The sequence below is a fragment of the Leptopilina heterotoma genome, unplaced genomic scaffold (assembly GCF_015476425.1).
Source record: "Leptopilina heterotoma isolate Lh14 unplaced genomic scaffold, ASM1547642v1 Lhet_325, whole genome shotgun sequence".
Taxonomy (NCBI): Eukaryota; Metazoa; Arthropoda; class Insecta; order Hymenoptera; family Figitidae; genus Leptopilina; species Leptopilina heterotoma.
Window position 1 is genome coordinate 689,522 of NW_025111019.1, and position 27,343 is coordinate 716,864.

Here is a 27,343-nt window from a genome sequence, read left to right on the forward strand (position 1 = left end):
GAATAATTTCAAATTCAGACTTTAGAAAAAAATTCAATTATTGACTAATTTTTTCAAACTCTTTCTTTTTCTCAATAAAATGCAAAAAAAAAAACGATAAATTCTTATCTTTTTTTATTTTCAAATATATGAATTTTTATTTTAATAAAATTTCATGAAAGAATTCATTTTTTTAATTACGAAAAACTAAACTCGGTAAGTCGATAACTTACAATTTTTTTATTTCAAACATTCTAGATATTTATATTTCAATAATAAATTCCACTTTTGAATTTTTATTTTAATTATTTTATTGATTTCCACTTTTGATTTAACTTCCTTTACGTTATTATAATTTTTATTATTTTAAACTTTCATACTTATTACATTTCCCATATTCATATCTTAAATTTTATATTTCCCCGGGGCCTTTCGAATACTTGATACTTTCCTGAGATGTTAAATTCACGATTTTTTTTTATGTTTTTTTTCGTAAATTATAAATTATTGCGCATAGAAGTTTTAAACGAAATTTGTTTCTTTTGCGATTGCAATTATTTAATGCAACAATTCTTCATATAGAATCCAACAATAAATTTTATTTTCGAAATATTTAATTTATTGCCCTGGGTTAGCGGGTTCCTTAAAACGCTCCTGTCGTTGTTGCAGTTTTTCGCAAAAGTGTAGTTTAAAGATGGTGGCTATTCAGTACATACCGGTCGATTGTTTAGTGGTTTAGTTTATAATAAAAATTAACAAACGCTACCATCAAGTATTTCTTAAATATTTCCAAATTGTGTCAAAGTGGAAAGTGTAATTTCAAAATAAACCCTAAATACAATTAAAAATTAAGTTAATTTAAAAATTTTCCAAAGCATCATTTTAATTCGATTTTTTTCCCTTATTTTTTGACCTGGAACCTGGAAGGAAGTCGTAATATTACCAGAGACTTGAATTAAAGGTTTGTACAAATTCTCTTTATTGTTATTAAAATATAAAAAATTTTTTATACAAATTAAACATTTTTTTTCTCTTCTGTCTATGTATTTATTTATTTCTCTCCTTCTTCTCTTTTTTTTTCTTTCAAATCACATTCACTCTTACATCGTTTTTGTTTACATTTCGTAACAGTTGGAGAAAAAAAGTGTATTTTACAAAAAAAATGTTCTTTTTTCTGTTATAATAATTTAAATACAATTTGACTTATGACACAAGCAGACTATACTCATCATTGCAGAATTTTTTCAAATTACGAACTCTGACAATTTAATTTAATTATTAAGTCACCAAATAATTTAGACTAAAAAAAATGAATTTCAAGTAGTTTATAATCAAATAATTAATATTAATAACAATAATTAATAATAATAATTATTATTAATAACAACAATAATTAATAATAATGATAATAATAATTAATAACAACAATAATTAATAATAATAAATAATAATAATAAATAAAATAATAATTTTATAACTAAAAATAATTAATTATCAACGATTTATTTATTAAATACAAAGCAATTAATTAAATAATTAAAAAATAATTTTTACTCGGGCGTTAAATAAACAAATTTAATTTTATAATAATATAGGCAAAATTTAAATAATGATTGTGATACTAAATAGTAATTTAATAATTTATTTAATAATAATAATAATTTATAAATATTTAATCATTTTTTTTTTTAATAATTTACTTATAGAAAATAATAATTAAGCTAATTGGAAATTACGAACGATTTATTTATTAAATTTAAATATAAACAATATTTTAATTTTATCAGTTTGTTGAGTCAAATAAAAAATGCTTAGAAAGAATTTTCGTCGTTTGATTTTTAACTCGTGATTGTAATTACATTGACATAATAGAAAAGTTGAATGTATCATTTTGTTTGATTTTTCTAAAATGCAACAAATGTTTGAATAACAGACAATTTATTGTCTTCGAGTAAAAAGTCGTCTTTTTTTTCTTGGAAAATTGATTTTTTTTCTTTTATTTATTCTTTTTGTTTTCTAAAGAGAACTTTCAACTTGAGTGGTTGAATACATATAAGTAGTATAGTCGTGTAGTAATAGTAGTCAACGTCGTCGTCTTTTATTCAGGTGAAACGAGCGGACTTATTACGAGAACCTATTGAAAAGGCGGCCTTTATATTTATAAGCACATACCTGCTTGCAAATGTACATATATATGTATATATGTTGTATATATACAGAACACCGCGAGGAGGTCATTGACCGTTGATGATCTATCGACGTCAATAGATTCCTCGACCTATAAATTCCACGATTCATAACAATCTCAGTTATTATTCTCATAGTTTGTCAATTCTCAATACAATGTTATAAATGGAAATAATTCATTTTTCCCTCTATAGTATATTATGTAATTTTCTATTTTTTTCTATTTTTACGAAAACTGTTTAGAAAATATTTTTTGTGGAATTTATTCTTGAATTTTGTAATTTAAGACGTGAGTCCCGTGAGGCATTGTTTATGTACTTTTTATACACGAGCTACACGAGAAAATAAACAGTTGAGAGTTTAGTCACTGTCGGTAAGGCAGATTTTCGCCTAGGCGAAAAAGTGAATTAAATACACTATTTTGTATTGTAGTATCACACTGTAGAATAGATATATGTTTGTTGTGTTAACTTAATGGCTTTTTGCAAAGCAGGTAGCCAAAACACAAAAAATTTACCGATTAACCTTATTGTCAATGATGTTTACCACACCAATCAAAAATTGAAGAAAGAAGAAGAAGAAGAAGTTAATGACGTTTTGATATAGAGAGCATAGAAAGGATGGAGAATATAAAGAGGTGTAAAGCATAATAACGAGAGTAATAGAGAGAAAAGTGGGGGTAATGGGGAACTTTTGGCCTCGCTTTTGGCTTCCTAGTCGTTTTTCGCTTACTCACTTTTGGCTAAATTCCGAAAGAGATAAACACCCTCGACTTTTGCGAAGGGGCACGTGACCTTCACATTGAGACCCTTCCCCCCATGGAATGTCGACAAAGACAAACAACATAGGCCTTCTCTCACTGCTTTCCCCATTGAGGCGTAGTATATAGAATTCATGAATGGACGAAAGTCGCGACCCTCTTTTTTGCTAAATGCGATTCATCATTCGACTTATATTTCCCCATTCAATATTTTTATTCCCGTAACATTAGGACCTAATTTTAATATGCATAAATTTAGGATTAGGGTTAAAATATTTATTATAACACTTTTTAGAAAAATTAATTTTTTATTTTGATTTTGGGACATGTTTTTACGAATCGGTTAGATTCGGCACAAGCAAATAGCAACCACAGCCGAACGCTAGCAGAAGATTATAATTGTCATAAAAAGACGTTTAAATTAAATTCTTTTCAATTTTATTATTTGTTATGGATTGCTAACAACCTAATTTGTTGATGAAATGTTGCTCAACAACATTCTACAGAAAAGAAAATTTTATTATAATTTTTAATTAGTAGGGGGTCTAAAAAGTCTGAAAAATTGGTAACAGTTTATGGACTGCCCCTCAGGTTTTTTAGTAAAATTAAAAAACAAGTTTTTGGAATTTTTCCGCAGTAAAAAAGACGAAAATTTTCCGCTTTTTGTATATATATATAAAGAAGCGAATAAATAAAAAAAAGGGGGTGGTAGAGACTGATCTTCCTCAATGTTATTTATAAAGGGAAAGAATCGATAAGAAACGGGAGTCAGGATACACGAGAGAGGCTCGAGTCCTCGATTAGGGTTGTTTACACGGAGAGAGAATAAAATCTACAAGAAAACAAGTAAGTCGTTCGGCTCGTCGCGTTTTTCCCTTTCTCTCGCGATCTCTCGTCTTGTGACGACTCACGTGACCCGGCCTCTCTATTGATTACACGGGGGGTGCATGCGCCCTTGCACAATTTCTGGTGCCAGGGAATGACGTTTCCGCGGTTAAACCGAAAGACTTGCCTATATTTCTCGAAAAAAGGGGTGGTATGAGGTGATCCCCCCCCCCTTTTTAGAATCTTCCCGACGACACCGCCGTCAGTCGTTTATCGTTTCTCAAGTTAGAAAAAACGGAAAACATTTAACAATTTGTTCTCAATTAAGGGCATGAGACACCAAATTTGTGTCAGGTATTAATATATTATTCACGTATTTGTTATGTATTATTTTTTGAAAAACCGGTTTTTTTTTTACTGATTTTGTCCTTCGATTTCCGTTATGCGTATATTTCCCAGATTGTTTGCTGTTTCTGCGTTTTTTATAATTTCGTAATAAAATTGGGACGGGGCATTTTAACTTTTCTTTATTTTGTAAATAGCGGTCGATTTAGTGCTCATAAGGTCTTAATTATTGTATTTGACGTGACAGTGTAATTTTTTGTTGTCAAACTTTGACTTCCTGAAGAGGAAATCCGTGTGGGACCCGAATAACCTCGTTTATTTTATTATTAATTGTATAAGTGAAGAATTTTTTTATTTACTAATTCGTGGCGTAGGTATTTCTCTGGTTATAGACATAAACTTTATACGATTAAACTTGAATGGTTAAGGTCGATTTTCTTTATAGTATATCCAAAGTTTGTCGACTGTCTAGCATCGGATTAGTCATTTATTATTTCCTTCATTACTCATCGCTTTTTAGAAATCGAACAACTTTTCCCTCTATGTCGTTGACTATTGATTCTAAACAATTCGATGATTATTAATAAATGAACCAGACAGGCCATTCTGCTTTTCTGCATTGATGCAAGAACCATGATTCTTGCATCAAGGCAAGAAGAGGAATAAAAATATTTATTCAAAAATAAGTTTTAATGTTGAGCACTATGGAGCAAAACTCATTAGTATTAATTATAAAAAACTATATTTTCACCAGTAAGTGACGTTGAATAAAGTATCATTAGTTTTAAACAACAAAAAAGCAATTTCTTGAAAATACAATGTTTTTGCGCATCTCTTATTGTATATGTGGTATTTTGTTCCACAGTCTAGATCCTATGACTGTGAATGACCCCTGCATCCTGCAAGTTCTATGAAACGGTATTTTAAGGACGGATCTTCTATCACGAAGTTTATTAAAAACTAAATCATCAAATACTTTAAACTCAAAGAGATCAAACAGATAACGTGGAGTTTTGTGTTGCAAAATTTTATAAAGTTTAATTGCTGAAGAACCATGTATTACGCGAAATACCAAAAACATGATCCCTACACGACCAGATTTTATATTAACAAAAAAAAAATTATGGAAAATAAATGTGACTATTTTTTTTACAGGATCGAGTGTTAGAGAACAAGAGCAAGGAGTTGGATGATGTCAGAGCTAGGAACATTGTGGTGACCTAGCATCCTCATTTTAGGGCCGACCTTCGATGCTTAAGCTACGCTTGGTGTCAACTCACTTTTTAAAACAGCCATAGACAGTGCCCTGAGCCTGGCAAAAGGGCCTATGATGTGCCGCGATTGGGACATGAACCCGCGAAAATTTTACATTTCACCATTTGTAATAATTGTCTAGACAAACAATATAGACAGAAGCGCAAACATAAAAAAGATATTTCCACAAAATAGTTCCTGGTTGATCAGGAACTACAAAATTTATAATCACGTCTACGTACGGGCTTCTCCTCATCAAATTTCACAATTTTCATCTACCGCGAATTAAAAAAAGAAAAACATTCACTAGTCGATAAAAAAAAGTATAAATAATGTAAAGGGAACATTTTTCATTTTTGATCAAATGATTTTTTTCGTCTCACACTTTTTGAAAAAATAAACCCGACTCGGAAAGAGAATCCAAAATTTGAATTTTTTTTCTTTGAGAAAAATTTGGATTTTTCGTTGATAAAGAGAGAGAGAAAAAGAGAAACAATTAAGGAAACTTTTTTAGTAAAGGGACACTTGGTACGGAATCAGCTTTCAGGCTGAGCGCGTACGCCAACCTGTGGAGGGTAGCGAGAGAGTGTATTGTGAGTATTTACAAATTGTTTGATAAATAAAAAATTGATGATTTGGTAAAGGAAATTTTTTGTTTCGACAGTGCGGCAGTGGGTCGCGGTGCAGAAAAAGTGGGATGAGACGACCTCAGCAGGAGCCTGAACAACACAATCATCATGGAATCACAACGAATCAGATGCATGAAAAGGTAATTAGCCCCCTTCCATATTTTCCTCTTTCCGAAATGTAAGCATCGAAAGAAATTATTTGTTTGAAAATCAATTGGCGCAATTAACGAGATATTAAGACAAATATTAAAAAAAATTTATTAGGTAATGACAAGATTCATAATATTAAATCAATTTGCAGGACGAATCACGCTTGACGAGAGTGAAACGCGCGCTGACTGGATCGCTTTTGGGCCGAGGATCATCGGGATCGAATCGAGTGTTTGGCGTGCCATTGGAGACGAGCGACACGTATTTAGACTCTGGAGTGCCATTTGTCGTCTATCGTCTTTGCACGTACATCGAGAATCATGGCTTTAATTGTTCAAGTGTATTTCGATTATCGGGTGGTAATCCACGACTTGCCGAACGGCTGCGATTGAGATTCGAGCATCGCGGTGATGCCGATCTCGAGAATGCCGCATGTCCATCGACAGCGGCCACAATTCTCCGTCAATATCTCAAGGAACTTCCGAGTCCACTCGTCACAACGACACTCGTCGATGGACTTCTCCAAGTTTATAATCGTAAGTTTAATTTTTTTCCTGGTTTACATGTTATTTTTATTATTTATTATAATTGAAAGAAAAATTGTTTTTTGCAGAATATTATGCGGTAGATCGGGAATCTTGGATCAAGGGAACGAAGGAATTGATCTCGACTTTGCCGCCATGTAATTATCGACTGCTCGGCTTTTTGGCGCATTATTTCAATAAATATGAAAGACTACACGAGAGGAATGCGGGTATTTCTTTGGTTTTTGCCCCCGTAATTTTGCCCCACGTTCCGCCGGCGACGAATCTTCTCAATGATATTATTCAAGATGCCGAGGTTCTCTTTGCGGATTGGTAAGTTTTTCTGCTTTTCGTTCTTGTCTTTACTTTCTGCTTGTTAATTATTTTTTATGTTGTAGATAGTGCGCGAAAAATATATTTTTTATTTATTCACTTGTTATAATTACAAAGAGTTGCAGAAACAAGGGACTTACCCAAAAATCCCATTAAAAGAACAATAAAATAAAAATTATACTACTCTAAAAATTAAAAGACATAAATAATCAATCATTACAGGGCTCATAAAGAATTTTAACTAGAATGTCAACAGAACATTTAATAGTTGTATAATCAGTCGTAGATATTAAAACAAACTGTTCAAGAATGAGATCACTGTCGGAAAAAGAAGACTCTGGATTGAAATTAAACCATAAATCTGATAAACCACATGGGTAAAAATCCCTTTTTGCCCTAAAAGGTAATAGGGAATAATTTATAAAAATTATATGGTGGGAGGTGAGGAGATGTTTTCGTAAAGAGTATACATTTATCTTAAACATGAAAAAATTTATACCTAAATCGGTAAATTGGCACCCGAGCAATAATCAAGAGAAAAGACATTTTTAATGTGGAAGGAATTAAAATTTAGCCGAAAATTAAAGTTTAACGTTTGGAGTGTTCATAAGCTATAATTTAATTTTTCAAATAATTATAAACGAAATTAATGAATTTTACATAAATTAAAGAAATTTAATTCGTTATTAAATTTATCTCTAACATGATTTTCTATTTTTGCTTTTTATTTACTTTTTGCTTTTATTTACTTCTTGTTTTTTTACTTTTTGCTTTTATTTACTTTTTCTGTTCTTTTCATTCTCGTTCTCGTTTATAGACAATTTTTTCGATTCCTCGGTTTTTTTACCAAAACGGGTTTCGGCCGTTCGCCGTTAAAACTTTTTTTTTCGATTTTTCACAACCTTGATGATGAAAATAATGCAAAGTTTGATATTTACGTTCCGAGCCTACGCGTACGTGTTAACCTTTTTTTTATCCCTCCTCCGCAAGAGGATGAAATTTACTCGAGTGAATCCAGATCGACTTCCGTATTTGGTCGATACTTTTTTCTCTCTCTCCATATTTCTGCTCTCTCTACAGCAATATTCACTTGTCCCTTCGATTCGAAATGTTTAAACAATTTTATTTTCTCTAAAATTTTTCAACTTGAATTTAAACTATTTTTTTCAATTTTCAATTACTTTTCTTTTTTTTCCTTTTTTATTTTCAACGAAAAAATTGAAACGAACGAACGAAAAATAATTGAAATGAACGAACGGAAAAGAATTGAAATGATCTTGAGTTCAAACGGGTTTTTTCAATTCAAACGGTTCGTGACGGTCAGAGTATAAAAAATCCTCTTTTTTCAGTTTGCAAATTAAATAATTGTGCGCTAATAACTCAGCGTTAAGAATAAAGAGTCATTTCCTATACACAGTTCTTTTTTGTCGATTAAATGTAAACAAACTGTTGGAAGGTCGTCTTTTTTCTCCTATTATTTTATTTATTAGAAATTTTCTATATATTCCAAGAGACCGAAAAACAGTAATTAGAATTCTCTCAATACAGTGACTTATTGTCGCTCTCCATTTCCTGTCTCGCACGAAAAAAAAGGTAATCAAGACGCAGTCGATTCCTCAGGGTCGCGCCGTTTTTTATTCGGTCACTGATACACGAAACAATAAAAACGAAAGAGAGAAAAAAAACAATTTTGCAAATTCATTCTCTCTCGGTCATTGTCATTCGCCTTCGATTTTAAACTAAAGTTCACTTTTAAATTAAAATTAAATTAAAATTAACACAGAAAACATGAGGAAAATAGAAACGAAAGTATTTAATTTTAAATTTGTTTTTCGAAAATTGCAAATTAAAGAACAAAAATTGAAAATAGATAAAAAAAGTGGAAGAAAAACGAGCGGAAAGTATAAAATTCTTTTTGGGTTCGAAATAATAAGATGATAAAATATTTTGTAATAATAATTATAATATCACTCGTAATAAAAATAACAAAATAGAGTTAAAAATTGGGAATAAAATTTTTTTTCTTGATTCGAGTTAAAGAGAATAAGAAATTTAATATTGTGAAACTGAAAATATACATTTAGCGACAATTTATACGCTGATTATTTGATGATATGTATAAAAATAAAAGATTGCGGTTTCCTGTCGTTAAATATAACGTAACTAAAATACATTTATCAACAAAAAGCGGTAATGTTTGTTTAAAAACGGAAAATTTATTTATCTCCTTTAAAAATTGTTCAGAATATTAAAATGTTATACAATTTTCATGCATAATTTTTAAATACTTTTTTTAATAATTTAATAATAATTTAATTAATTTAATTAATAATTATTAAATTAATATTAATTAATAAATTTTTTACACCCAATTTTTAACTCTATTTTGTTAATTTTATTACGAGTGATATTAATTATTATGGCAAAATGATAACCATATTATTAATTTAATTTAATTAATGATTTAATAATAATTTTAATAATTTTTAATAATATTTTTTTAATAACAATTATTTTTTTTACTAAGTGCAAATTGCTATTTTTTACTATATTTTTAAAAAACTTTTATTGATATTTTTCCATTATTAATTTATAAAAAAAACGTGCACATTTGATTTGAATAAAGTTGTCAATCGATTGAATAAGGTTTATAAATTGATATCCGGTCTTCGATTGTAAATTGAAGTGGAAAACGTGATTTATGATAAGCAAACCATTAGAAACGAAGTGCAATCGATTGGAGAACGAGTGTCAATGCCTCGACCTGTCAATAAATTATTCACGTAAAGATTGCACTATTTATCACTTGATATAGATTTTTTTTCTCTCTTTCTCTCTCGTCTGCTTAATTTTTTTTTTTTTTATTATTATTATTGTCTCTATGGAATTTTTTTTTCAACACATATTGTAATAATTATTTATTATACAAAGAAATTGAAAGCAATTTAATTTTAAAAATACTTTATGGATTGGAAATTATGTAAAGATTATAAAAATGTGACGCGTCGCGAATAAATGTAGAAGCAAAAAATTAAATTATAGTGAAAATAATTTTTTCGATGTGAAGATTATTTTTAATATTTTGTTTTTAGTGTAAAATTGGGTAAAATTCTTCTTTAATATTAATTTTAATTATTTAAATTAATTATTATTTAATAATAATTTCGGTAATGATACCGAAAATTTAGTTTGGAAATAAATTCGTGAATTTTTGAAAATACAGAAATAGAGAAACAAATTAATCTTTGATTAATTACTACTTTTATTGAAATTATGCCAGAATTTTTTCATTTTACTCTACTTTTCTGCAATCATAACAAGATTGTTTTGGAAAATTTTCCTTCTCCCCCCTCTTATTACAATAAATTTTCATTCCTAAAAAAAAGAAAATTATTTCGTGCGCTCGCGCGCCGGTCTTTCAAGGAGATTTTTGATCTACTGCCAAAATTTCAAACTCGCTGTAAATTTATTCCAATAATATTATTAACGTCAAAGAATATTGCGCAGTTAAGTTTACTGAATATATAGTAAGAGAGAAAAAGAGAGAGAGAGAGAGAGAGAAAGAAAATGAAATTATTAATTTTAATCGATAACAATTTTTTTTACTATCTTTTTCTGATAATCAGGAATAAAAATAGTTTTTTATCTGTAGAAAATTAAAGAAAAAATTGTTTTAATTATTAATTTTCATTTTATAATTAATTATTTACATAAATTACAGAATAAATAATATTTAATAATTTTTTTTTAAATTATAATTATTATTAAAAAATTAGTAAGAAATTAATTAGTAATTACTTACTGAGATATTGATTAGCAACTAATTATTAAGAAATTGATCAGTAATTAATTAATATGAAATTAATTAGTAATTAATTAATAAGTAATTTATTGATAAGAAATTAAGTAATTAATTAGTAAAAAGATTAATTAGTGACCAATTAATAAAAAATTATAGCTATTTTAATTAATTATTGAAAAATTAAATTAAATTAATTAAAAAATTTAATTATAGTAATTATTTAAAAAAAATTATTAATAAATTTAAAAAAATTTATAAGAAGTATATTTTAACAACTTACATTGAGTACGAAAGATGAAATAATTATTTAATTGGATTTAAATTTGATATCGCGATTTAAAAAAGGAAAAAAAAATTAATCCTAATTGATATTGATATGATTGTAGCATGCACTTGAGACAGAAATTTAATCAGCTCAATTATTGTTATCAACATTCCCGCGTGAAAAAAGAAATTAAAACGTATTTGTGAGATAAAAGAAAATTTATTTTTTCTAATCGATATTAATTAGTCAAAACTATTTATAACAATATTAGTAATTACTTTTATTTTACTTTTTTTAATTTTATTTCATTGTTAAACTTTTTTTTATTTTTAATAAATTTTTATTTATTTATTTATACTTCAATGATTTATTAACTTTTTATTTATATTTAATAAATGTTTTTTAATATTAATGTTTTAATAATAATATATAATATTAATAATGATAATAATAATAATAATAATAATAATAATAATAATAATTTTTAATTAAACGAATTTTCGATTGACCGAATTTTCATTTGAGCGAATTTTGAATTAAATAAATTTTTATTTGGGCGGATTTTTAATTAAACGAATTTTCATTTGAGGGAATTTTGAAATAATAATAATAATTTTTTTGAGCATTTGTTATTTATTTTTATTTTATTCTATATTGACAATTGTTTCGTGGAAAAATTCTGGAAAAATTCAAAAAATAATTTTTAATAAATATTTTATTTAAAATTAGTTTACAAAGTTAATTTTGTAATCCATCTTTCGTAAAATTAAATTCAAAAAACAAAAGTGTTGATATTTTCCCTTAATTTATTCATTATGTGGATCGAGCAATAATTTATTTTCTTCTGTCAGTTTATTTATTTTGTTTGTCTTTAAAGTATAATAAAAGTGAAACGGAAACAATGTATCAAAGTATATTGTGTAACTTATAAAAACACTTTTCCAAACAATTAAATATTTGCCAGGTCGATATTTCGCGATATAATCATTATATAGTAAATGGTCAAACGAAAATAGTACAGCAATGACTCAATGAGTCAATCGATATTTACGCAGACATTTCCACTAGACATAAATATATACATATATGTATATGTATAAATAAATGAGTGTAGGAGATTTTCTAAAAACAACTCGTACTTGACATTGATCGTCTTCAAGGGGACTAATGACTTTTTCCCGCAGACTGTCCCGCTCTTATTATAGTGACAGTTGCTTCGGATTTTCTAAAAAAAGCGTCAATTTTCATTATAATTAAACGTAGTTTAACTTTTATCACCTGTATAAAGATTATTTCAATGTTACGTAAGCGCAAAGTTATTTCTGTCGGGACAGAATTTTTATCAGACGATTTTCGATTAGCATTTATATTTCGCGAAATTTTCCTCTAGGAAATTTTTCATTTTAGCGAATTTTGAATTAAACGGGCTTTCATTTTGAATGGATTTTTAATTAGATGAATTTTTATTTGGGCGAATTTTTAATTAAACGAATTTTCATTTAAGCGAATTTTTAATTAAATGAATTTTTATTTGGGCGAATTTTTAATTAAACTAGTTTTCATTTGACCGAATTTTGAATTAAAAAATTTTCATTTGAACGAATTTTTATAGATTATGTTCGTCCCGAAATAATAAGAAATAAAAATCATTTACTGACAAAGTAAAACTGTTTAATGAACCACATTTGCAAGAAGAATGATTTTGCATAAATGTTTCTTTCATTTTTTTTTTTTTTTTTGAAAAATAACACTAGTGTTAAATAAACCCAATGTGTTAATTTTTCCATCTACTCTTTTTTAGAATTTTTTTTAAAGAGAACATATTAAGGAATTCTTATTATAGTTTAGTGCGAGGATCCGCGATAAAAATGAAAAATGAAACTCTCTAATAAAAAGTAAGCATCTAAAATAAAATACACACGTACCGCGTAGCTCGTTTTGCATAAACAAAAATTTATTTTCAACCTGTTCTACTTTAACTTATAAATTTGTTGTACGAATCCTTTAGCACGTAAGCTCTGATCTTCAAATTAAATTTCGTTTGTTGATAAATGTCAATCAGAAACGAGACTTGTTTTCCAAATTTATGCGGAGATGAAAATAGAACAAAGTGTTTATTTTGATCTTTTTTTCGTTATTAGCCGGAAAAACTGTTTAGTTATTTTCATCTTTCAAATTAATAATACAACAATTTTAATAATTTTAATTTATTCACGCAGTTTTGCTTCCGTCAACAGTGCAAAACTGAATCACTATTTTTTCTTGAAACCTTGGAAACTAACCTAACTTAACTAGAAAAAAATGTTTCAATTTTAAAGGGCTATTTAGGGCTATTGACACTTTTTTTTTTTTTTTTTTTTTTTAATTTGTTAATCTTGTTAATATTGTTACAATTTGTTGTTAATTGTCCACTACAATTCATTGTTATTATAATTTGTTATGATTTATTGTTACAATTCTTGTTCTATTATTTATTACAATTTTGTTATTTGTTAGTTACAACTTGTTACTTTTATTATTACAGTTCTGTTATTTGTTAATTACAATTTCTTATTATATATTATTACAAATCTTGTTAATTGTTAATTATAATTTTTTATTATTATTTTTCATATTATTATAAACATTATTATATTATTATTATTATTATTATTATTAATTACGGTGACAATATTTGACAAAAATAATATAAAATACAATTATTAATTTTTTAATGACGCGAAATATTTTCTTTTATGTAATTTGAAGATGTAATTGAAGCAAAAAAAACTGTTTTTGAAGGGTTACATGTTATCGCAAGAAGTGGTAGCGCACGTCTCAAAATAGTAAGTCATTGACGTCAAAAGGAACCGCAAGTAAAACAAATTTTGAGTCGTCGCTACTATATTTAAATCATTTTTCACACATGAATAAATTTTCAATTTTCGACATTTCGAAACTGGGAAATATTGTTTTTCATTCTAACAAAAATTAGTTTTTTAAATAAAAAACAAAAAATTAAGTTAAAAAATTTACAATTAAAATAAAAAAATTAAGTTAAAAAATTTACAATTAAAATAAAAAAATTAAGTTTTAAAAAATTGAAAATTAAAATAAAAAATTAAATGAAAAAATTAAAAATTGAATTAAAAAATTTGTTATAAAATTGATTTTAAGTTAAAAAGAATTATTTTTAAATTAGAAAAATTTATTTATATAGCATTAGTTAAATAAAAATACTATATTTTTTTTTAAGAAAAGAATTTTTTTAAAGAAAAGGAAACTTTGTATTAAAAATATAATGACAGCAGAAAAAATGTTAAATTATTGTTTACCCGTATAATAATTTTAAAGCGGAAAAAGAAATTTAAAATATCTCATTTAGACTTTATTGAAAAAAAAGTAGTGAAGGTCAGTGTATACAATGTATTGAAGAATTTCTCATTATTTGTTAAAACGATAAAAATTATTTACCACTATTTTCTTAACATCTTAACAAAAATAAAAAAATTTAATTATTTAAATGCAAATTTAAAGTAAAAATGTAAATTATAAAAAACTAGTTATAAATAATTTACTAAAATTATTGAAAGATGTAAATAATAAATTAAATAGTAATAATAATAATAAATTAAATATAAATAATTTTTCATATAAATTTTTGAAATTGTATTTTTTTTTCTATAGATTTATATAATTGAAAAACAATTTTCTCTCTCCCTTGCTCTTGTTGACACTTTTTAATTGAGAAGTGTCAACTTAATAAAAGAGAGAACGCGAAAAAATAAAATAATTGCCTATTTAATGGAGCACATGACTCTATATGATTCACAACTCGAATTAATTTAAGCACATTTGATTTATTATGTCACATGCTCGTAAATTTGCTATTATGTTGTTTACACGTATATATAACGTTTACCAACAAAATCAATATATTGATTTAATGAAAAGTAAAATTAACTTTAAACTAGAAAAGCACATATTTTCATTACTGTGATGAGCAATTTCATTTTAAATTAAATCAATTAAATTAATTCATTTATATAGCAATAATTCTTAATTTCTCTTGGAAATTTCCAGAATATTCCTTCAACTGCCTATTGGCATTCGGAAAAAAATATTTCAAATTATTGACAGAGAAATATTTGTTTCCGAATTTTTCTTTTTTAAATTCAATATATATTTTAATTATATTTAATAATTTTTAATAATTTTCCAAGATAGTTAATTAGCAAATTGTTTTTTTTTTTTGTTTCTTACGCTTGAAATAAGAATTCGATTATTAATTATTAACTAAAAATTATTTTTCGTCAAAAAAATCGTTTGCAAATAAAAGTAAAAAAATTAAACATAACCTGTAAAATTTTGCTCCTTTCTTTCTTTGCGAGACGCGTCACGTCACATAAACAAATTAATTTATTACACTTTTTTGTTAAGACCTTAAAATGTAAATTTGGATTTTTTTGAATTTACCGAGAAGGAGAACGAAGAACGAACAGCGAACGTCACTTGTAAATGTTTTTTTTTTTTTTTGCTTTATTTACGTTTGGAAAAATAAAGAGGGAGAGACGCAGAACTCGGAGGGGGGGAAAATTAGAGTACATAGGAGGTTCGACAGGTAGCATTTTGCCATAAATCACAAGTTGCCGGCAATGTTCAAATCGAGTATTTTTTAAGTATCTTCTCTTTTTAGTACTCAAATTGAAAGCAAAAATGATTCTGGAATTTTTTAATAGGTAATCAATTTATTTCTTTAACCCATTTCTATAAATTCGTGGAAATCTATACCTTTTTTCGAAATTTGAAAAATAGAAAGTTTTTATGTTAGAGAAAAATGAATAAATTTGTCAATTAATTGTCTGCTAAATAACTGTTAATTTCATTAATTTGGTAGACATGACATTGAAACGTTTGAAATGTTCCTGAAGTTGGCGTCGACGCTCAGCTGATCGGAATCTATTTTTTCTTATTTTAGTGATGAAATTTTGATTAATTTCACTTTTTTCATTTATATAAGAAGGAAAAAGTACTTTTTTAATCTTAAACCTTCGAAAAAATAGTTTTGTTTTTTCGGAAGAAATGTTTTTTTTTCTGTTTTGTGAAAAACAATATTTTTCGATGCTAATCGACGCCAACTTCAGAGACCTTGTTTGGAACCTTTAGAACTTTCTAGAACGAACATTTTTTTCTTGCCCTGCATTTATTCCAAATAATATTTCAATAAAAAAAGTGCAGTTTTCGATTAAAATATTAATACAAGAACTTATTTATTGAATTATTACATAACTAATCTATTCAGAATTGAAGAGAAAACGGGAGTAAATAGAATATTTATTTTTAGGTTATGTTTGTAACTGTCAGTTATGCCAGGGGCGTCAGGGGTAGGGGGTTGAGGGGTTTCTGCTAAATAAAAAAAAACTCATTGGCAATGTTTATATGAATATAAAAAAAAATTAACGAAATAGAAATACGGCTAAATTAGGCTAGAGATGAAATAAAAATTCCGATTAAATGGAGGAAAATAGAATTTAAGGGGAAAATCGGGAAAATTTTTCCATTCGCGCCGGCGCTCTCCTAAAAAACACTTTCTTTTCGTTACGTCCCTGAGGTCCCTGATAAATTCTCGCGTGGGTCTTCTTTCAAAGCCTTGCGTATAGAATGCACGAATCGCACGATTGAAACATTTCCTATAGCGGCGTACAAAATAAAATACAGTCTTTCTCCCGGTCTCCCCTGCTGATGCTTCTGACTCACTCGAAAAGACAGTATGCTTTCTGCCTCCTGCTAGCGTGTTCGAAAGTTTCTCTAATCTATAACTCTCTTTAAAAAATTCCCTTCCAAACAAATTTTTTTCTTTAAATTTTTCACTTCAAACAATTTTGTTCCCCTTAATTTCCCTAAATGCAGGAAAAAAACTCCAAGGAAGAAAATTGTTTCATTTTCAAAAATTAAATACTAAAAAACGAGACTAAAAAACTACTCCTACTAAAAGAAGTAGGAAAAATACTGAATATAGAAAAAAGTGCAAGTGGTGAAAAGAAGAAAATATGATTAACCTGACGATTTAAATAATACAGTTGAAAAAAATATTAATTTCGAGTGATTTTTTGTGTGTGTGTGCTTTTTTTCGGAATTGAAAATTTAATTTTCATTTTTTGTGTTAATAAATAAACTTACTCTCATATAAATGTTTCATCGAATCGTTGAAAGATTCGTCTTTACGCCAATAGTTCGCTTTTGGAAAAGAAAGTTGGTCTTTGTCATTACATGAGTGACAGGAATTTTTTTTTCTCTTTCAAGAAGAAATTCATTTTCTGTGAGTATATATATATTATAACAACATCCCAACGATTTTTACGATATAGAAACGTTCGGAAAACGGTTTTTCTAATTATTATTTACTTTAAGCTTTTCTTTACGACTCGAGGAAAAAAATTTGTCATTCACATTTTTTTTCTTCATTTTTGATGCCGGAATTAATTATTATTTATTTAACAATCAAATTAATTAATATATATAAATAAATAAATATTTTATTACATTAATTCTTATTTAAAAAATAGGCTAATCTAATCTGATAACCGAACTCGAACTGAATTTTTCATAATTAATTTAGCGTTAATTTATTAAAAGTACTTTTATTAATAGTATTTCTTTATTAAAAGAATTTCTCTATTAAAAGAATTTCTCTATTAAAAGTATTTCTTTATTTAAAGTATTTTTTTATTAAAAGTATTTCCTTATTAAAAGTATTTTGATATTCAAAGTAATTTTTTATTAAGAGTATTTCCTTATTAAAAGTATTTTTTTATTAAAAGTATTTTCATTATTATTATAATTCTGTTATTATTTGTTATAATTTATTATTAGTTTGTTATTACAATTTTTATTTTTATTTATATTCTTTTTTCTTCTTATAGGATTTTATTTGATATTTATTATTCTATTTAATTTATATTTTAATTATTTTCATATTTAATTAAATAATAATAATTAAAAAATAAATAAACGCTATAAAAAAATAGGAATAATTATGGAAAAATTCAAATAATAATAATTACTATTAATAAATTATAAAAAAATTTTATATTATTATAAATTTATATTATATTTATTTTATTATAAAAAAATTGTTATTATTATTACCTATTATTAATTATTATTATAAAAATAATTAAAATATGATAAATAGAATAATAAATAAATGTAAATAAAATATAAAAATAAATAAAATTACAATAAATAATAATAATAATTTATTTATTTCATTTAAAGGGTTTACAAAAAAAAAATATTTCTTTTTTGCAGTTTAAATAATAATTATTATTATTAATTATTTATTTATTCAATCGTCCCTCCTCTCTGGTCCCTTTTACAATTTATTTGCACTTAATTTTCAAGGATACAATGTATAAAAAAAATTCAGTTAATTTTCCACAGTTCTAGGAATGATAATAATAAAAATATAATTAAATGACAATCGTTGCAATTATGTGACCCTCTTTTTTAAAAAAAAATTACGTCAGAAATTCTTGTGTGAGTCTTGACCAGACACTAATTTCTATTGCACAATCTAAACTCGATTTATAATTAAATCGCATTTGCGACATTTTCACATTTTTTTCCTTTACTGTTTTCATTATTATTCATAAATACATTTTTCTCAAGTTAAACACGAATTAAATTTTTTCTTTTAATTATGTATCTAAAGAACAAATTTTCCTCTTTTTTTAAAGAAAAAAAAAATTTTTTTTGAAATATTTTTTCTAGATTAAAAATAGAATTTAATTTTTCTATTTGAATTAAAAAGGAAAGAATTCAATTTTTCTCTTTAGATTTAAAAGGAAAGAATTCAATTTTTTGTGTATAAGAAAATTTAATATTTTGTTTAGAGAGAAATAAGATGAAAAAAAATTAATATTTTGTTTAAATTAAAATCAAATGAATATAAATATTCAACGATTAAAAATGAAAAAAAATAAATTTTAAATTTAAAAAAAAAATATTTTTTTGCAACAAAAAAAGAAGTTAATTTAACCCAGAGAAAATTGTATAATTAAATTGTGTTAATTAACTTCCTAACTAGAGAGATCGCAATTATTTGAATGTTAGGACCTTGATAATGACATTATCGAGTGTGTGTGGTGTAATTTTATTCTTTTTTTTTTATTATCGCAACAATTCGTATAACTCGACTATTGGACTATTGTTTGTTTGGAAAATTTTTTTAATTACTATGCTTTGCTTTTTTTTCTAAACACACATTTTTTGACAGCAGGATAGAAAAATAATTTTTATTAACAATTTTCTTTGTTTTTTTTTGTTTGATTACAGCAAAAGAGTTAGTGGACTATTTGATTGCAAAGTGTGCAAGGATTTAAAGAACGAACAAGAAGAGTCCTTCGAGGATTCGTCGCCTGATTGTGCACCGAAACCGGCGAAAAGAAAAGATCGCCGTCAATCCTGTTGTTTGGAAAGAAAACTAATAAGGTATTTTTTTATTTTTAATTAGAGAGTATTTTTAATGGAAAAAAACACTTTTAATAAAAAAACATTTTTTCATACTTTATTATTTTTATTATCTTTTTATTAAAAGCATTTTTTCTACTAAAGTATCTTTTTTATTAAAAGTATTTTTCTATCAATAGTATTTTTTGTTAAAAGTATTTTTTTATTAAAAGAATTTCTCTATTAAAAGTATTTTTCTTATTAAAAGTATTTCTTTATTAAAAGTATTTTTCTATTAAAAGTAATTTTTATTAGGAGTATTTCATTATTAAAAGTATTTTTCTATTATAAGTATTTCTTTATTAAAAGTATTTTTATTAAAAATATTTATTTAATAAAAGAATTTTTTTATTAAAAGTATTTCTTTATTAAAAGTATTTTTATTAAAAGTATTTCCTTATTAAAAGTATTTTTATTAAAAGTATTTCCTTATTAAAAGTATTTTTCTATTAAAAGTATTTTTATTAAAAGAATTTCTCTATTAAAAGGATTTTTTTTATTGAAAGTAATTTTTTATTAAGAGTATTTCCTTATTGAAAGTATTTATTTAATAAAAGAATTTTTCTTTTAAAAGCATTTCTTTATTAAAAGTATTTTTATACTAAAAGAATTTTTATAAAAAATATTTATTTAATAAAAATACTTTTAATAAGGAAATACTTTAAATAAAAAATAGTTTTAATAAAAAATACTTTTAATAAAAATAGTTTTAATAAAAAATACTTTTAGTAAAAATACTTTTAATAGAAAAATACTTTCAATAAAGAAATACTTTTTATAAAAATACTTGTAGTAAAGAAATACTTTTAAATAAAAAAAGACTGGTAATAAAAAAATAAATTTGATAATTTTAATAAACTGATAAAAATTTATATACATACAAAATAACAACTGTTATTTCTATACTAAGTTTATAATAATATGAAAAAACGAAAAAAAAATAAATAAATAAAAGTAGAAAAAATTCCATTTCTAAATCGTAGAATATTTTGTCATTTATAATATTATTCGTCGTCCCTTAACCGAGGTCATGAAATCGAGTTATGGATTTAAATTGTCGGGATTCATTTGCGGCGCACAAAACTGTTTTGCGGTTTCTCCTGTGTTATGGATTTTTGTTTTTGTTTTTTTTCTATTAAAATTAAATTACGAAAGAATTGGAAATTTTTCTTTTATTGGAAAATAAAAATTTTTATTATTTATTTCTTTCTTTTCTGAACGCAGAAGTAACAGCGAGGAGAGAATTTTCGAGAATACGAAAAGTCAATCCGACATACGACGGGTCAGTAGTCACGAGGATTTTAATAGTTCAAAGCACCTTCATACTCTGTCCCAAGTGCCATCCGAAATGGGCCACGGAATGGTGAGTTGATATTTTATTTTTTTCTCTCTCTCACAAAAAAAACGAAAAATTACAAATATTTTTTTTTATATAATTTTCTTAAGTGAAATTATTTTCCTTTTTTAACTGATTTGTATTTTTTTAATTATTTCGGACTTTTACTCTTTTGGTTTTTTTACTTTCTTGTTTTTTTTATTATTTTGTTTTTGACTTTTTCGGATTTTTAATTTCTTGTTTTTTTATTATTTTGTATTTTTTTTTAGTAATTTTCTTTATTTACTCTTTTAGTTTTTTGTATTATTATTTTGTTTATTATTTTCATCAAATTTCACAAAACAATTTAATTATTTAAAAAAAAAATTAATAAAATTCATCCAAAATTCAATTATTTTCATAAATAATAAAATTTCCACAGGAATTCAATTAATTTAGAAAAGCATTTTAAAAAAAATTTCGAAAAAATCAATAATTTAACAAAATTTTTATTCAGTTCTTCACAATAATTCAATTACTTTCACTAATAATAAATTTTTTCATGGAAATTCAATTATTTGAAAAAATTCTTAATAAAATTCTAAGCAAGAATTCAATTATTTTAATAAATAATAAAACTCATCAAAGAATTTCAATTACTTTTAATACTATTAAAAGTAATAATAATAAAGTAGTATTAAAAGTAATTGAAAAATTCAATTATTTCCACGAATAAAGTTTTCCACAAGAATTCAATTATTTAAAGTAAAGTTTTCATAATATTTATTATATTTCTAAACAATTAATTATTTAAATAATGTTTATAAAATTCTTATGAAGAATTCAATTATTTTCAAAAATAACAGAATTTTTGTATTTTTTTATTATTTTGTTTTTTACTTTTTTGTAAGTATTATTTTCTTTTTTTACTTCTTTGGTTTTTTTTTATTTATTTTTTTTTTATTTCGTGTTTTTGAATTATTTTGGTTATTTTTTGTTTTTATTTTCTTTCTATTATTTCGTGTTTTTGAATTATTTTGTTTTTTTACTTCTTTTTGGTTCTTGAAGTTGAACTATTTTTTCAAAAAAAATTATTCCGCTTCCTTCAAATAAAAGCATTTAAAAAAAGAAAAATTTGCAGAGATGTGGCGGACTGCCGCTTTACGAGAGGACAAACGTCTCGCCAGTGTCGGCGAAGTCATCGCCAACGTCAACCCCATGCGACGTTGTCCTTGCCGCCGAGAGATTCGAATGCGACGCGGAACGCTTGCGGAGCAGCGAGAGATTCAGTCGAAGCGTCACCCCACGAGGCCGAAGACAAATTCGCCGACGACGAGTTCACAAAAGTTCCGATTTTAACCAAGAAGCCAGTAAGGTACGAAAATTACTCTCTTTTCATCGAATTTTTTCTTTTTTCGAATTTTAATTCGAATTTTCTCTTTTTTTGAATTTTAATTCGAATTTCCTCTTTTAATCGAATTTATTTTGAATTTTCTCTTTTTTTCGAATTTTAATCGAATTTAATTCGAATTTTCTTTGGAAATTGTTTCCAAAATTCCGTTTTTTATTTTCAATAAATAAATAAAGTTAAATATTTCTCGCAGGAAAATGAGGAGAATCCGGAGAATTATTCAGGACCGAAGAGTCCAAATTTAAATTCGTCAGGTCCGAGTTTTTTGGAAATGTTGAGCGGCGGTCCAAGTAGATCACCATCGCCGGCACGTCCGCCAATTGTCGAGCACGAGGACTCGAATAATCCCACACTGACGAATTGGGGATTTCAACATCACACCGGAAACGTAATTATATTAATTTCCAATTTCCAATTTTCTAATCTTTGAATTTGAATTTTAAAATTTCCAAAATTTAAATACAAAATTCAAATTTTTGTTCTCCAGGAAGAAGATACGAATGCCCGAGTGGAGGCAATGCTATCGCCTCGCAATTCCCTTCTAATTCCCCGTCGTTTCTATTCAGAGGACGACGATCAACACGACGCGCCTAATGCCAACGACGTGAGTCTAAAAAATCTCGCCAAACACATAAGCAGCTTAAAGAAAAAAATCAAACGCTACGAGGATGAATTTGAAATGAATTTTGGCTATCGGCCAAGTAATTCCGACAAAATGAGTAATCGTGATGTGAAAAAATTGTGCACCGAATTAAATAAATTACGCAAGGAGCATAAATTATTGAAGAACGATATTGTTGGATTATTGACGCGCGACAATGATAATAAATTACAGATTAATGAAAATCCAACGAATAACAATAATACAACAACAACAAGTGCAACTAGTCTGGATAGTAAGACGAGGAAGACAAATATGGAGGAGTACGTTAAGGATATTGAGAGGAAATTAAATGATAAACGAATTAAATTTAATCGCGATGAAAATATGGAGGATTTAAGTTACGAGCAATTGATGGACGAGAAAATTTCCGTACAAAAGGCATTGTTGCATATTGAAAATGTTTTTGGACGCGCTGTCTCCAAGGAGGATCGCGTTATTGTTAGGCCATTGTATGATAAATATCGAACGCTCAAGAGGCACTTGATTCGAGCCGGCGCGGTAAGATTTTCCCATTTTCTATTTTTTCTAGTTTTCTTTCTCTATTTTAACTATTTTCCTTTTTTTATTTCTATTTTTGCTATTTTTCTTTTTCTATTTATATTTTTGCTACTTTTCTATTTCTATTTTTTCTAATTTTTAATCTAAAATTATCTTTAGAGAAAAAATTTGAAAAACGATATAAAATTATTTCTAGAGAAAGAATTGAAAAACGATTATCTAAAATTATCTCTAGAGGAAAAATTGAAAAGCGATTATCTAAAATTATCTCTAGAAAAAAAATTGAAAAAAGATTAATATTTATTATTATTTTCAGAATAAGAATAAAGACAGTATGTCGGAATTGGCGACAATTTTGGAGCACGAGGCGATGGATTTTACGTCGTCGTTCTTGCCTGGAAATCCAGCGGACGGAGAGAGAAGAGCAAGTGAGCCGGACATGTCGCATCGAGGAATTTTGGATTGCATCGAAACTGATCAATTTCCAACGGACAGTGATAGTCAACACAGTAGCAGTGAAGGAAGTCGAGGAGCCGGGGAGAGTCTTCATTCCTTGCCACAGTAATAATTTTTCAATTCTTTTTCTTTATTCATTTCTTCTTTTTTTTACAAAACTAATTTCTTTCTCAAATTAAAATTAGACACAAGTTTTTTCTTTCTTTAAATTCAAATCAGATAAAATTTCCATTTTCAAAGTTAAAATTAAAATTAAAATTAAATAAAAATTTGTTTTCTTTAAATTAAAATTAGCAGAGTTGCCACACGTCAGAAAAATCAGGGAATTTAGGGAAAACTCAAGAAAAGTAGAATTGAAATTATTTAATGAATAAATTTACCTAAATATTTCAAAATTAACTGAATTTTAAAAGAGCTTCGTTTAAAATTTGCATAAACAGATGAACTTCAAACCATTTTAAAATTTGAAATTCTAGAAAATTTAAATTTTGAATTAATTTAATTAGAAATTTTAAAGAACTTAAATTTTTGAAAAATTTTAATTATTCAAATTCTCTTCTGAAATTAGTTCAATTTTTTAATATAATAATATTTAATTAATTATTAAAAATAATGGATTTATAGAAAAATTTTCGTTAAAGACACTAAAAATAATTGAATTTTGGAAAAGTTACAAATGATTGGAGAAAATCGATTATTTTCAAAAGTAATAAAATTCTTCGCAAAAATTCAATTATATTCAAAAATTTTTAAAAACTCTGGTAAAAATTTCAATTGTCTTTATAAATAATAAAATTCTTCTATGAAATTGAATTATTTTCAAAAATTTTAATAAAATTCTTGTCAAAATTTCAATTATTTTCATAAATAATAAATTTCTTCTCCGAAATTTAATTATTTTCAAAAATTTTCCTCAATTCAATGATTTTTAATATCTACTATTCTAATAAAATTTTCCCAAAAGAATTCAATTATTTAAAAGATATTTTAATAAAATTCTTTTAAACAGTAAAATCTTTGCAAAAATTCAGTTATTTACAAAAAAAATTTTACGAAAAAATTCAATTTTTTTCTAAATTCGTTATAAAAAATTTCAAAAAAATTCAATTATTTTCTAAAATTTTAATAAATTCTTCCCAAAAATTCAATTATTTTCAAAAGTATTAATTAAAATTCTTCGCAGAAATTAAATTATTTTCACAAATTTTAATAAAAATTCTTCTCACGAATTTATTAATTTTCACAAATAATACAATTTTTCACTGAAATTCAATTATTTAAAAAATTTAAATAAAATTCTTTTCAAGAATTCAATTATTTCATAAATAATATAGAAATTTTTAAAAATTCAATTATTTTCAAAACGATTTTAATAAAATTCGTCGCAAGAAGTCAATTATTTTCAAAAATAAAAAAAATTCTTTTAGGTCTTCAATTAATTTAAATAGAATTCCTTGAAAGAATTCAATTCAATTTTTAAAGAATTTTCCTAAAGAATTCAATTATTTTCAAAAATTTTAATAAAAATTGTCACAATTATTGAATTATTTCTATAAAATTAATAAAATTCTCCCTAGGAATTTAATTATTATTAATACAATTTTAATATAATTTCTCGAAATAATTCAATTATTTTTTTCATCAATGTTCAATTTTAATAAAATTCGTCGCTAGAATTCAATTATTTTCTGAAATAATAAAATTCTCGCAGGAATTCAATTAATTTGAATAGAATTTCTCTAAAGAATTCAATTATTTTTATTCAATTCAATTTTCAATGAATTGTTCGAAAGAATTCAATATTATTTTCAAAAATTAAAAAAAAAATTTTCTCACGAATTCAATTATTTTCAAAATTATTCAAATTATTCGCAGAAATTAAATTAATTAAAAAAATTTTTAATGAAATTTCTTCTCATGAAGTGAATTATTTTCACAAATAATGAAAATTTCCACTGGAATTCAATTATTTATCAAAATTTTTGTTAAATTCTTCTCAAGAATTCAATTGTTTTTATAAATAATAAAATTCTTTTAAGGAATTCAATTATTTTTAATAAAAATTTAAATAAATTCTTCGAAAAATGCCAATAGACTTAAAAATTTCCTTCTCTAAATTAAAATTAGACATAAATTTCCTGTTTTTAAAATAAAAATTTCCTTCTCTAAATTAAAATTAGACACAAATTTCCTGTTTTTTAAAATAAAAATTAAAAATTTCCTTCTCTAAATTAAAATTGAACACAAATTTTCTTTTTTTAAAATTAAAATGAGATAAAATTATAAATTTCGAATTTTCAAATTTTGTTTACGAGTTAATATTAAAAATATTCAACAATAGAATAAATTTAACTGAAAATCCTTTTTTTCTGCCACTTTTAAGGGACGAATTATTGGCACAACAACGAGCAACGAGAGAAGAAAAGAAACGTCTTCGTCGGGCACTAAAAGAATTGGAGGTGCAATTTGAAGCGAGAGCCGGTCGCCGAATGCAGAGAGAAGATCGAGGACCCCAAGTACTTATGATTTATGAGACTTATAAGCGAACGAAAGCAAAATTGCGTTTAATTGACGCCCTCGTGGCGAAAAAAGCCTGACGGAGTCTTTAAAAATTCTTGCGAACAAAGAAAATACTTTATTTCAACATTTTTCTTTCCTGGACTCATTTTTTCGTGCCCGAAAGAAAAAAAACGAAAAACAAGTAAGAATAATTATTATTTAAAAACAAATTGCAATTTTCTTTTTCGAAACAAGACAAGAAAAAAATAGTAAATGGAAAAAGATTTTCCACATCAATTTTCAAGTTCGATTAATCGAATAAAGAACGAATTTTTTAAATTTTTGTTTGGTAAATATTAATATTTTTTTTTATACTTTACATTATTTTCTGTTTGGAGTAAAACGAGTAAAATTTTTCTTATTTTTTTTCTATTTTTTAGGCGAAATAAGAGAAAATATCAAACGTTGGAATATTAATAAGAATATTATTAAGTGTTACGACCATATAAACAATAAAATTGTAACATTAATATTAGAAACTTTTTTGCGTTCTTTAAAAAGTAAAACTCAATAAGAATAAATCGAACATTCGAAAAAAGAAATTTGGCCGCTTTTTGAAATTAAAGAATAATTCTAGAATTAGGATAAAAATAAAGAAAACGAAATAAAAATTCTGCTACGTTTCCGAATTATATTCGGAAAGAAACTATGGAAATATTGAAATAATTTTCAACTTGTTATTCTAGTGATATAATTTTGTTTCGCAATTTTTACGGTGCTACCTGAAACTTAATCTAATTAACATCTCCGTTATTAATTACAATTATATTTTTTTATCCAAAAGCTAATTTTCAATTTTTCAAAAACTTTTTCTTGAAACATTCTTTCTGTAAATTAAGTTTCAAAAATTTAAACTATTAATTTCTATAATTTCTGAAATTAAGTTTAAAAAAATTA

At 25.3% G+C, this 27,343-nt stretch overlaps 1 protein-coding gene across 4 annotated transcripts; it reads left to right on the forward strand.

The window, feature by feature from the left end:
- Nucleotides 1-661: 661 nt before the first annotated feature.
- Nucleotides 662-27,266, forward strand: LOC122504927 (protein FAM13A). Of its 4 annotated transcripts, XR_006301872.1 has the most exons (13): nucleotides 662-940; nucleotides 5,252-5,943; nucleotides 6,015-6,119; nucleotides 6,281-6,665; nucleotides 6,743-6,986; nucleotides 19,370-19,525; nucleotides 20,768-20,906; nucleotides 22,000-22,233; nucleotides 22,463-22,657; nucleotides 22,757-23,431; nucleotides 23,748-23,992; nucleotides 26,271-26,588; nucleotides 26,827-27,266. XR_006301872.1 is itself a non-coding variant. In XM_043616278.1 (12 exons), exons 3-12 carry the CDS (start codon nucleotides 6,048-6,050, stop codon nucleotides 26,482-26,484), a joined length of 2,559 nt encoding a protein of 852 aa, XP_043472213.1. In that variant the 5' UTR covers nucleotides 662-940; nucleotides 5,252-5,943; nucleotides 6,015-6,047; the 3' UTR covers nucleotides 26,485-26,806. The 4 variants fall into 4 exon arrangements, 3 of the variants coding, with proteins under 3 accessions (XP_043472213.1, XP_043472214.1, XP_043472216.1); XM_043616278.1 differs by lacking the exon at nucleotides 26,827-27,266 and having other exon boundaries at nucleotides 26,271-26,806; XM_043616279.1 differs by lacking the exons at nucleotides 662-940; nucleotides 26,827-27,266 and adding an exon at nucleotides 3,713-4,105 and having other exon boundaries at nucleotides 26,271-26,806.
- The last annotated feature ends 77 nt before the right edge of the window (nucleotides 27,267-27,343 follow it).